The 12,730-nt window shown below is 44.5% G+C and overlaps 1 protein-coding gene and 1 pseudogene across 4 annotated transcripts; one reads left to right on the top strand and one right to left on the bottom strand.

Annotated features, from left to right (window-relative positions):
- Positions 1 to 203: 203 nt before the first annotated feature.
- On the top strand, positions 204 to 11,391 carry LOC123061287 (NADP-specific glutamate dehydrogenase). Of its 4 annotated transcripts, none has more exons than XR_006428855.1 (15): positions 204 to 1,120; positions 1,569 to 1,695; positions 1,810 to 2,011; positions 2,562 to 2,648; positions 2,724 to 2,783; positions 2,881 to 2,967; positions 3,376 to 3,447; positions 3,591 to 3,646; positions 3,728 to 3,813; positions 9,505 to 9,595; positions 9,704 to 9,759; positions 9,942 to 10,028; positions 10,466 to 10,546; positions 10,840 to 10,913; positions 10,995 to 11,391. XR_006428855.1 is itself a non-coding variant. In XM_044484342.1 (15 exons), the coding sequence occupies exons 1-15, from the start codon at positions 517 to 519 to the stop codon at positions 11,068 to 11,070; spliced, it is 1,851 nt and encodes a 616-aa protein (XP_044340277.1). In that variant the 5' UTR covers positions 205 to 516; the 3' UTR covers positions 11,071 to 11,391. The 4 variants fall into 4 exon arrangements, 2 of the variants coding, with proteins under 2 accessions (XP_044340277.1, XP_044340276.1); XR_006428854.1 differs by having other exon boundaries at positions 205 to 1,120; positions 9,704 to 9,861; XM_044484342.1 differs by having other exon boundaries at positions 205 to 1,120; positions 9,942 to 10,033.
- Positions 8,197 to 8,335, bottom strand: LOC123063885 (uncharacterized; annotated as a pseudogene).
- Positions 11,392 to 12,730: the final 1,339 nt, after the last annotated feature.

The raw sequence follows: 12,730 nt of genomic DNA on the forward strand, positions 1-12,730 counted from the left end.
GTTATACTGCTGCTTAAAGAGAGATGAAGCTACGATCGTCGAAACCAAAAACTTTAAACCCGAATGTTGTGAGGAACTGCGAGATTAGGCTACTGGTCAAAGGAAATTTCAAACGATCGATCGTGCACGATGAATCTGACAAAATTCGTTAAGAACAGCCTCAAACGGGAACACGAATTTAAGAACTTACGGTCGACGAAACTACGAACTGATCGCCTGAACGACCAAGCAGCGGCCACCGCGGGCCGCGGCAGTGTTTCCTCGCCCTCACAGAACACCGTCTCGCCGCCGCCGAAACCCCTCCTTGCCCCCGTTCTCTGCGCGCCAGGTCGACACATTCCTCGATCTCAGCCACCGGCGGCGCCGGCTCCGCGGTGCCCAATTCCTCAAACCCTAGAGCCAAATCCCCCATTTGGCCGCGCCTAACAGAGCCGGATTTACTCGGCGCTGGCTGGTGCGAGCGGCGAATCGAGTCCCCTCCCGTGCGCTGCTCCGCATGTCGCACCGCGTGTACGCATGAACTCGTCCATGGACGAGATCAACCTGCTACGGCAGCACCAGCGACACCAGCAGCACCACCTGTCGGTGCGCGGCATCGGTGAGGAGATCGACCTCGAGATCGACCAGTGTGAAGATCCCACTTTCTCGGGCGCCGCACTCGAGGGCGTGACCTGCCATCACCCTCAAGACCCCGTTGTCCCTGCCGATGACCACAAGAGCTTCCTCATCCCGTGCTCGCAGCCTGGCGCAGTGGACGGCCAACCGCAGCCCACGCCACCGCAAGCAGAGGAACGGGCAGGGATGCTGAGGCTGTCGGCGCATACCAAGAAGAAGAAGAAGAAGGTGGTCAAGAAATGGCGGGATGAGTGGGCGGACACATACAAGTGGGCCTATGTGGCCGTGCACGACAACACCAGCAGAATCTTCTGCACCGTCTGCAAGGAGTATGGCCGCAAGCATCGCCGGAACCCCTATGGGAACGAGGGGAGCAAGAACATGCAGATGAGTGCGCTAGAGGAGCACAACAATAGCTTGCTGCATAAGGAGGCGCTCCGACTGCAGTCAGCCTCCAAGGAGAAGGTGCAAACTCCTGAGATAGAGAGGCCGGTTTATGTCAAAGGTTGGTGGTGTTGCCTGACCTCCTGCGATTATGCTGTGGGTTTGCTTGTCGATATTTCAGGGGATTAGGAAATGTATTACCAAGTTCGTGCTTATTAACAAGTAGTTTGATTTTTGCCTTTTGGTTTCTAGTTTTTTGCCATAATGTTTATAATATGTTTAGGTGTAGTCATAGTAACTTCGTAAGAACTTTTAATATTTGTTTGTTTGATGATCCGATGCCAACGGTACACAGTTGGCAGTGCTTTCGTGTTAGATTGGAGGAAATGAAACATAGCATAAGCAAATAAATAGATAGGTCCAAGTTCCAGTAATCTAGTCTTCCACTAAACAGTTAGTAACTATGTATTCCAAATTTTGGAAGCTTTTTTTTTGGACGTGCTCCGTTTTATATCAAACTGAAACAATTTAAAAGGTGTACTTATCTTAATTTTCATTTCCCATTTCAGCTTTGTCGAAAACAGCAGCTTCAATACTTGAATCTCTCTTCAAGAAGGACCCTCATGAAGCTGAATTTATACAGTCTATACAGGAGGTGGTTCATTCTATAGAACCAGTTTTGGTGAAGAACTCACAGTTAGCTCTCTCTCTCTCTCTCTCTCTCTCTCTCTCTCCCTCCCTCTTCCTCTCCCCTTCCTGAGGAACAGTATCTCCTCAAGTATAACATGGTTTCTGATGTTGATTTTTCAGATATGTTCAGATATTGGAGCGTTTATTAGAACCTGAGAGATGTTTTATCTTCAGAGTGCCATGGGTTGATGACAGAGGTGAAGCTCATGTCAATCGAGGTTTCCGTGTGCAGTTCAGTCAGGCTTTAGGTCCATGCAGAGGTGGTCTCCGTTTCCACCCGTCCATGAACTTAAGTGTGGCAAAGTTTTTAGCTTTTGAGCAGGTATTAGCATACTTGTCCGACATGCATTTTTCATGTAAACAACCTCCTGCTACAACCTGTTCTTCATTCTTGTACCATTTGTTTTTCTGTTTTTGTATCAGACTACCTTTGATTCAGTTATTGTAACAAATGATATAATGCACCTACATACAAGTAATGAACTACAAAATAACGTGAGCTTTGATGCAAATTGTAATGAATTTTCCCCCTTATTTCATACTAGATTCTAAAGCCAATGGCATGTTTCCTAAGAAAGTCTTCATTTTATTTTGTGTGTGTACAATGGGGTTTGCGTGGATGTGCAAATGGTGGAAATTTGCACTGTGTTTACTTCTGCCACGAGAAGATAAATGTCTAATAGTGTGCAAATAGAGTCAAGTTATATAAATTTTGGGTGCTTGCACTGCTGTACGATGACTTCGTAATCTATTAGTACGTATTGGGATTGAGAAGTGACCGCTAAACCGAGAGGGTGTTTTCAGTGGACGTCGAACCTGTAATCTTACATGAGAATTCAATGTACCATTCTAAGCAATTTCCCTTTGTGCAGACTCTGAAGAATGCTCTGTCACTATATAAACTTGGAGGTGCTGCTGGAGGGAGCGATTTTGATCCAAAGGGTAAAAGTGAAATTGAGGTATTCGTGTTGTATTTTATTTCCTCTGGGCAACAATATTTACTGCATGTAAATATGGATATTTTTCCATGCCAGGTAATGCGCTTTTGTCAAAGTTTCATGGATGAGCTGTATAGATACTTGGGCCCTGATCAGGTACCTCGCATTGTATTACGTGCATTTTTTTAAGAATTTGCCATTTATTTCTAAATTAGTTAAGTGGCAGAAATTCATGCTTCAGTTTGTGACGTAGGATTTTCCTGCTGAAGATGTTGGTGTTGGTCCAAGGGAAATGGGTTTCCTTTTTGGGCAGTACAGACGCCTTTCTGGTCATTTTCAGGTACACCATAGTACCATACATGTTACCCAGAACAATGTTTATGCCGATCCCCTTTAGGTGTCGTTCTTCCTGTTGTTACTCACTAAGAATTTATCTAAAGCATTGCCCTTCCCTATTTAGAATACCGGGACATCTTTTTAAAGTTGCTTTTGAATTTATAGTTCTCTACTGGATAATATATATTGTCATTATAGTTGTCTAACTTAGAATTTGTTCCTGAAGTGGTAGTGTATTTTTACTCGTTACATTCTCTGAGAAAAGGTGTTCCTGTCCTGATGTTGAACGTGTCTCTTGGTTCTACTAGTCCCTTTAGTCTACTTGAAGACTGTTTGATCGGTTTCTACTTTCAGCTCTTTGGTTCAAATATCTTTTCTCTTTTCTGTAGATTTCATTGCTGTTCTTATGCAGGGAAATTTTACAGGGCCTAAGATCTTCTGGTCTGGTTCTAGTTTTAGAACAGAAGCTACTGGATACGGGCTGGTAAAGTGGTATCTTAACTCCTCTTATGAGCACAACTAGTCGCTATCTTTTCACGTGGCACAGTTCTTTCACAAAGTAATGCTTTTGCCACATGTGCTGACAATTTTTTCCTACTAAAACAAATATTGTGTAACTTGTCACAGGTATTTTTTGCACGTGTTGTACTTGCTGATATGAATAAGGAGCTCAAAGGATTAAGGTTGTTGACAGGGATCCATTTGTTTTACTGGTATTGTAATTTATTGATTTGGCAGCTTTCTTATGTGTGTAATTTGTGCAGATGTGTGATAAGTGGTTCAGGAAAGATAGCAATGCATGTCTTGGAAAAGCTTCTGTCGTGTGAAGCTATTCCTGTTACAGTCTCAGGTATGCAGATTTAAAGCTTAAGTTGAATTACTTAAACAGGAAATATTGTGAGGTACATCGGTGGTCAGGAGCATAATCAAAAGTCTGTCGCCATTGTGCGAATAGGCGAAAGCGTCTTACCCTCGATGTGAGGGGGCACGTTACGTGTTATAGGCTGCAGGGGCGCACCTCCCTGACAATAGCGCATACAAGTTTGTTGGAGAAGATTACAACTTGGAGAGGAAGAGATAAAGAGATAAGAGGTTTTACAAGATATTGAATGACTTGTCTAACAACCTAGTCTATCTCCTGTACGTCTCCTGTGCGCCAACTCTGAAGACCAATGTAACATGTATATGTGTTTAACACCCTCCCTTAATCACAACTTCATCAAGTTGAGATTATGTTTGAAGTCTTCAAAGCTTCTTGTGGGTAAAGGTTTTGTGAATCCATCTGCTATCTGATCCTTGGAATGCACAAAACATCTATCAAGTTTCTTCTGAGCCACTCGTTCCCTGACAAAGTGAAAATCAATCTCAATGTGTTTGGTCCTAGCATGAAACACTGGATTAGCAGACAAGTATGTAGCACCCAGGTTATCACACCATAAACATGGAACTTGAGTACTCTTTACACCAAGTTCTTTTAGCAGTGATTGCACCATATGATCTCAGTGTAGCATTTGCCAATGCTTTGTATTCTGCCTCTGTGCTGGAGCGAGAGACAGTGGCCTGTTTTCTTGCACACCATGAAATTAAATTTGGACCAAAAAATACCGCAAAGCCACCAGTGGACCGCCTGTCATCCAGGCACCCTACCAGTCAGAATCTGAGAAAGCACTCAAAAGTGTAGATGATAACTTACTGAAATTCAGACCAATATTAAGAGTATTCTTGACATATCGAACTATACGCTTTGCAGCAGTCCAGTGAACTGTGGTGGGTGCATGAAGAAACTGACATACCTTATTAACAACAAATGAGATATCAGGCCGTGTAAGAGTCAAATATTGAAGTGCACCTACCAGACTCCTATATCTTGTGCTGTCATCTTGACCCAAAGGCTGCCCTTCTGTAAGGGACAATTTTTCTGAACTGGATAGTGGAGTAGGTGAGGGTTTACTCCCTTGCAAACCAGCCTTTTTTACCAGATCTGTTGCGTACTTTTCCTGGGAGAGATGAAGTCCATCCTCATGTTTCTTCACTTCTATCCCTAGGAAGTAATGCAATTCTCCAAGGTCCCTGAGAGCGAACTCTGCACTGAGATCCTTTAAAAGTCCTGTGATAGCCTCATCAGATGAACTTGTGACAATAATATCGTCAACATATATGAGAACAAATATGTGAGTGTTGCATTTGTTGTAAATGAACAAGGAGGTGTCAGACTTTGAAGGAATGAAGCCAAGTGCTTGCATTTTGTGACTCAACCGCGAGTACCATGCTCTAGGAGCCTGTTTCAGTCCATATAAAGCTTTGTCAAGCTTGCATACATGAGAAGGTGCATTCTTGTTTTCAAACCCAGGAGGTTGTTTCATGTACACTTCCTCTTCCAGAACACCATGCAAAAACGCATTCTGTACGTCTAGCTGTCTGAGACTCCAGCCCCTGGAAACAACAATGGACAAAACAAGACGGATAGTGGCAGCTTTTACAACTGGACTAAAGGTATCCTCATAGTCTATGCCATACCGTTGTTTAAAGCCTTTTGCTACAAGTCTTGCTTTGTAACAATCAATGGTTCCATCGGATTTTCTCTTAATCCTAAATACCCACTTGCAATCAATGAGGTTTTTACCTTGCCGTGAAGGAACCAAGTGCCATGTGTTGTTTCTCTTTAGGGCCATGTACTCTTCTTTCATTGCTTTCTTCCAATTTTCATCACCAAGGGCTTCCAAGTGAATATGGCTCGCCTGGTTCACCTGTGGAACATATCATCCCAAATTTTGTCATACGTTTATAATTTATGGGTTGTATTATCCCTTGTTGGAGACGAGTGCGTCGTAACGTAGTTGGCTCCAGCGCAGAAGATCCCGTGTGAGCTGCAGTAGCCGATCCTGAGGTGGATTCACGAGGGTCCGCGGCAGCCGCGTCGGAACAGAGGCTGGATCCTCTGTGCGCGGGAACGAAGCAGCGGCATGAGACGGAGCCACACGCGTCGCAGAAGATCCCGCCTGGCGAGGCTCATCACGCGGCAATGATTGGGCCTATTCCTCGCGCGTGCCAGGCGTGGGGCCCACGCCAGTCGGCCGACGCATATCCCGCCGCTTGTAGCAGACAGGCTGGACGGGAAAACGACTGCCCGTGGGCCTTGGTGAGTGCAGGCCGTCGCCACCAGCCGCTGGCTGCCGCGTGGCGTAGGCGGGGCCGCCTGCTGACGCGCGGTCGGGTGCGGGGGAAGCAGCGGAGGGCGCGGAATCCAGAGAGTATCAGCCCGACCGATCTGCAAGCGGTGATCCCGGGGCGGATCCTGCTGTCAGGTCTGCCGCGCCTGCGGGCATCGATCCCGAGAGTGATTTGCTCCCCAAATCCTGGCACATGAAATATGGCCCTGTTGGGCGATTTTCTTCACCGTTTTCAACTCCGTTTTCTTCAGCATGGCTCCCTGTATCATCACACAACTCATGCAAAGTGGTGTGAGGGTTAGTCACAATAGAATCATTAGAGTTATACTCCCCATGATCAAAGCTGGTTAGATTTGGAGGTAGAAGAAGGATTTCTTTTCGAAGTAAGGCGCCGGCATTTGGATGTAGACCAGCAAAAGGGAATTTAGTTTCATCGAACACAACATCACGGGATATGCAAACTTGACCAGTAGAGACATCTAGGCATTTGACCCCCTTGTGTTGAGAGCTATACCCAAGTAAAACACATTGTTTCAAGCGAAACATAAGTTTGCAAGAGTTGTATGGTCGGAGATTAGGCCAACAGGCACACCCAAATACGCGGAGTGATGTGTAGTCGGGTTTGACATAAAGGAGCCGTTCGGTGGGTGTTTCATTGTTGATGACTCGACTAGGGAGCATGTTGATAATGTGAACGGCCATGAGAAAAGCTTCGTCCCAAAACTTGAGGGGCATGGAAGCGCCGGCAAGAAGGGCTAGACCAACCTCAACTATGTGCCTATGTTTGCGTTTGGCAGATCCGTTTTGTTGGTGAGCGTGGGGGCATGACACATGATGAGATATGCCAAGTGTTTGAAAGGAGGAGTTTACCTTCTCATACCCCCCCCCCCCCCCCCCCCCCAAGTCGGATTGGACATCAATAATTTTGCTGTCAAACTTGCGTTCTACAAGTGCTTGGAAATTTTTGAACACTTGAAAAACATCAGATCTTTTCTTGAGGAGATAAATCCAAGAAAATTTGCTATAGTCATCAATGAAGCTAACATAGTATGTGTGTCTACCAACAGAGGTGGGGGCAGGACCCCAAACATCAGAAAATATCAATTGCAAAGGTTGAGTAGAAACGCTAGTTGATATGGGATAAGGTAATTGATGACATTTTGCTCTTTGGCAAGAATCACAAATAGTTTCAATATTTCGCTCACCAACAAACGGGAGCTTATTTTTCCTAAGCAAACGTTCAACTAAGGAAAAGAGGCATGTCCTAAACGATCGTGCCATCGTGTGGACGAAAGCTTGATAGCACCACAAGCTTGTTTATTTGATCTTCTAAACTCCGGAATCAACGGGTAAAGCCCTCGAACACATCTACCTCGATAGAGAACTTTCCTCGGGGCCTGATCCTTGATCAAAAAGAAGAAAGGATGGAATTCAATGAACACATGATTATCAATAGTAGTTCGATGAACGGAGAGAAGATTTTTGTTGGCACTAGGAACATGCAATTTTTTTTAAGATGAATCTTGCGAGAAGGGGTACGTATAACCGAATGACCTATATGACTTATCCTCATACCTGCACCACTTGCCGTGTGGATTTGATCTTTTCCATGGTATTTCTCACGAAGGGTCACCTTCTCAAGCTCCCCCGTGAGATGGTTGGTGGCGCCACTGTCAAGATACCAGTTGGTATCGACACCATAGGATCCATCGGCGGCGGCAGCAACCTTGTCATCTTCATCAGAGGAGGCTTCGTCTTCATCGAAGCGATACCAGCAGTCCTTGGCTGTGTGGCTAGGCTTGCCACAGACCTGGCAACGCACGGCATCAGGTCGTGATCTGCCCGAGCCGCCGCCGTTGCCGCCCCGCCATGACGGCCCCTGTTGTTGGTGAAGTTGGGGCGTCCACCGCGGGAGCCGGAGTTGCTGGAGCGGCCACCACCTTGCTTGCCCTTGTGTCGAGGAGGACCGCGAGGACGAGGTGAGTACCCGCCGCGCCCGCGAGTGGCCGCGTTGGCCGAGGACTTGAAGCCGCCGCCGATGCTGTGAAACTGAGCAACGCGCTGATCAAAGTTGCTTAGCATGGCATACAACTCGTCAAGGGAGACCGGCGTGACGCGGGCGTCGAGGGCGGAGACGAGGGGCTGGTAGTCCATATCCAGCCCATGCAGCAGGTAGGAGATGAGCTCATCGTCCTGGATGGGCTTGCCGGCCGCCGCGAGTTCATCGGCAAGACCACGCATATGAGCGTAGTATGCAGCAACCGATTGGTTGCCCTTCTGTGCATTGATCAAGGCAGTGCGAATATTGTTGACACGACTCAAAAGATTGAGAGGAAAACATGCCTGCAAGCGCCACCCGGAGGGCGCGCGCGGTGGTGACCGTGGTCACCGCGATCAGCACTTCTTTGGAGAGATTGTTGAGGAGGTAGCCAAGCACTTGCTGATCCTCCCTCACCCAGATGGGATGGAGAGGGTTGAGCTCGGACGACTCCTTGCCGTCCTTGTCCTTGGTGACGAGGAGGCGGGTGGGTTCCGTACAGTTCCATCGACGTAGCCGAAGAGCCCAGCTCCCCTCAGCTGCGGCGTAACTTGTGTTCGCCACAGGACGTAGTTCCTCCGGGAGAGTTTCTCCGTGACCTGGCCACTGAGATTGGTTTGGGGGGCGCTGGAGGAAGACATGGCTTGGGACTATGGAGCAGCTAGGGTTTGGAAGAGGAGGCTCTGATTACCATGTGCGAATAGGCGAAAGCGTCTTACCCTCGATGTGAGGGGGCGCGTTACGTGTTATAGGCTGCAGGGGCGCACCTCCCTGACAATAGCGCATACAAGTTTGTTGGAGAAGATTACAACTTGGAGAGGAAGAGATAAAGAGATAAGAGGTTTTACAAGATATTGGATGACTTGTCTAACAACCTAGTCTATCTCCTGTACGTCTCCTGTGCGCCAACTCTGAAGACCAACGTAACATGTATATGTGTTTAACAGCCATGAGAGGCACGCAGAATTTGGTCAATCGATCGTGATTTGTTCTTAAGTATTTGCATATCCCCAAGACCCACATGGTTCACATTATTATTACTACCTCCCATTGAACACGGTTGATATCTGATTTCGAAGGGCGTCAACTGTAACTCTCGAGGGGCATGTAGTTACACATTCTTACAATAGTTTTTTGTGCTTCGCGTTGGTTTCTTCATGATAATGGATTTCAGGACTTTAAAGGTTTCTGTTGGTTTTGTTAAGGAAATATCTCTTACCAAACCAATGGTTGAACTCTGGAAACCTCCATCTTCATCAGAAGATTGTTGTTGTACATTTGCATTAGCAATATCAGTTCTGACCATGGAACCTGAGTGTCGCAATTCTTGCAGATTCAGAAGGCTATCTATTTGATGGAGACGGGTTTGATTATGTGAAATATACACTTATAAGGAATATTAAGGCACAACAAAGGAGCCTCAAGTGGGTATTTGCCTTTCATATTTTTTTCCGAAAAGCATTTGCCTTTCCTGTAATTTTAGTTTGTAAATGTTGAGCTTTTGAGATGCCACTTTCCATTTTACCAAACAGGGAATACTTGAAAACATTTCCACGTGCCAAATATATCAATGATGCTAAGCCATGGGGTGAGCAGTGTGATATTGCATTCCCTTGTGCATCACAAAATGAAATTGACCAGGGGGAGGCTCTTTCAATAATTAGCTCTGGTTGCCGTGTTCTTATAGAATGTATGATGTCTTGAATTGTGTCTTTTGATTGCCTTCTCAGTGTTTATCCTTTGCAGATTAATTGTGTTTGTTAATTGCAGGTTCAAACATGCCATGCACTGGTCAAGCAGTTGATATCCTAAGAAAGGCAAAAGTCCATGTTGCTCCAGCAAAGGCAACTGCTGCTGGTGGGGTAATTCACTGTTTTGTTTGTTCTTGCCAATCATTTTGTTTGTTCTTGCCATTCATAGAAGAATGAGGTGTGGTTCAGTACAGCCCACTTAGAAAAGTTTACAATTTTAAGGGAGATTAAAACTTAACTTTTATTTGTAAAGGATACTGTGGTCTATTTTTAAGTGTATGTGCTCCAACCGTTAAAACTTCATTTCAATCTACACCAGAATCTTGACTGATTCTCATGGGCTTTTCCAAAATTTTGGAGCTCAGCACTTTCCCAAGTATGGTTGATGTACTTTGCACTGAGCACGTATATTTGAAACACTACTATAATGAAAACCACTTAGACGGATTCCCGTCTCATACATATGCTCCCGACAGTAAATCATTAGACTCACACTATTCCCAAACATGTTCATGTTTTTTGTTTCTCTTGAATAACAAACAGGTAGCAGTCGGTGAACTTGAACTGAATCCAGAGTTCAGCTTAATGCAGTGGTCAGTAGAGGATTTCGAGAACAAAATACAGGTATAAGCCGCTGCTTCTGCCCGTTGGTGGCTACCCTTCCATTTTTCAATAAAGGGCGTATTTATTAACTCAAAATGTAGCATCAAGTGGATACAAAGCATGATGAGAAACACCCGGCCTCTGCATAACTAAGATCCACACAGCCAAATACTAACAAATTGACCCCAAAAAACGACATATCAGCAACGTAGAGTCATATAAGATCGACACTATGCCTATGTCGAAGGAGGTGGCTACCCTTCCATATGTGGTAATATGAAGCACTACTAAGTTTCTTCTTTTGGTTAAAACAGGAAGCAGTAAAGCAAACATATGACAGGTCGATGAAAGCTGCTCAAGAATATGGAATCCTGAAAGAGAACCCAGAGTTAGTTTCCTTGCGATATCTTGTCCATTTGCCTACACCGGGCTTTTCACTCTAGAAGCTGATCAAGTACTCTCTCTCCAGGTCTTTGGTGCATGGTGCAAACATATCGGCCTTCCTGAACATTGCACAAGCCATGACTGATCAAGGATGTGTGTAGTTAAGCGTTTTTGTTCTGTCAAGAAGCAGAATTTGACATCCCTGCGGGCTGCATCCATGATCTCTGGTTGTACTGTGGTTGCTGCAGCCATTCAACATTTATTCGTAGCCTTCCTCACAGATCACTATTTTACGTTTATTGGTAGCCTCACTCACAGATCAATTTTATGTTTAGGCCTTGTCAAAGCTTTCCTCTGGTATGAAGGAAAAGCTTAGATATATTTAGAGTATAGAAGTGTTTCCTGTTGTAGATCCCCCATGTATTTATTCATTACTGCCAACATCAATGCTTGAAGAAGGAAATGTTCCTTTTTTGTGTGAATTCTGCTACCGAGTGTTGAGGGTATTAGGTTTTGCTAAGACAATGCTTTTAGTAGTATATGCCTTATATGACAAGTCAAATGCATCAAGGATGGAGGATATCAGCTCCTGGTGAAGGACGAGGAGACATAAATGGCGGTAGTACTTCGGCAATTTGTTCAATGGAGAGAATGAGGGCGCTACCATTGAGTCGGATGACTATTTTGATGATATCATTGAGTTGGACGACTCTTTTAATGATATTAGCAGGCGTTATAGTGAGTGCGGATTTTTGGAGGCCGAGCTCTAGTGAGCTCGGTATTTTGAAAAAGTCAAAAAGCGTATTTAAAAGTTTCAAAAAAATCTGAAAAAAATACCATGGAAACTTATATGTATTCCGCAAGAATGTGTTAAATTTCTTCGAAAAATGTTGTGATTTGTAGACTGTACAAAAATAACAAATTTCTGGCCCAATAACAAAAATAAAAGGCCCATTAAAAATATGTATTTGTCTTTTTCCTGTACGCCACATGTAAACATATAACACCGTGAAATTTTGCATATACATAGTATACATGCGCATGTGTGTTCAGAAAATAAATTTGGAATTTTTCACGCTCCAAAAAAAATTGTAAACGAGCTCACTGGAGCTCGGCCTTCGTTGGCATTTTCCGGCGTTATAATGGCTTATAAAGGTTGAAAGAAGGCAAGCTGATGGGCCTCATTGTATCCTCATTGTGGTGTGCAGAGGCCTTGAAGACATAGCCATAGTATGGCTAACTAAACTTTTCAAACTCATTTTTCTGGCAAACGAGATACTAGAAGAATAAAAGCTGATTATATTAGTATTAATCTTCAAGAACAAAGAAGATGTTCAAACTTGTACTTGTTACCATGAAATTAAGCCGATGAGCCATCCAATGAAGCTATATTGTTAATTAAGCTGATAAGCCATTCAATGAAGCCATGGAAGAGAGTCATTAAGCACCATTTAAGAAGAATGACAAGTGTGACAAAAAATTAGTTTGGTTTCATGCCTAAGTGTTCGACCATGGAAGCCATTTTTTTGGTGCGACAACTTACGAAGAGATACATGAAGCAAAAGAAGGACATGCATATGGTGTTCATTGACTTGAAGAAGTCCTACGATAAGATACCACATAATGTCAGGTGGTGGACCTTGGAAAAAAACAAAGTCCCAATAAAGTATATTACTCTCATCAAGGACAAGTACGAGAATATTGTGTCAAGTGTGTAAATAAGTGCTGGCAACACTGATGACTTTCTAATTAAAATAAGACCGCACCAAGGGTTAACTTTTAGCCCTTGCCTTTTTTGCTTTGATGATGAATATGGTCACA

This window comes from Triticum aestivum, chromosome 3A (genome assembly GCF_018294505.1).
Source record: "Triticum aestivum cultivar Chinese Spring chromosome 3A, IWGSC CS RefSeq v2.1, whole genome shotgun sequence".
NCBI classification, from domain to species: Eukaryota; Viridiplantae; Streptophyta; class Magnoliopsida; order Poales; family Poaceae; genus Triticum; species Triticum aestivum.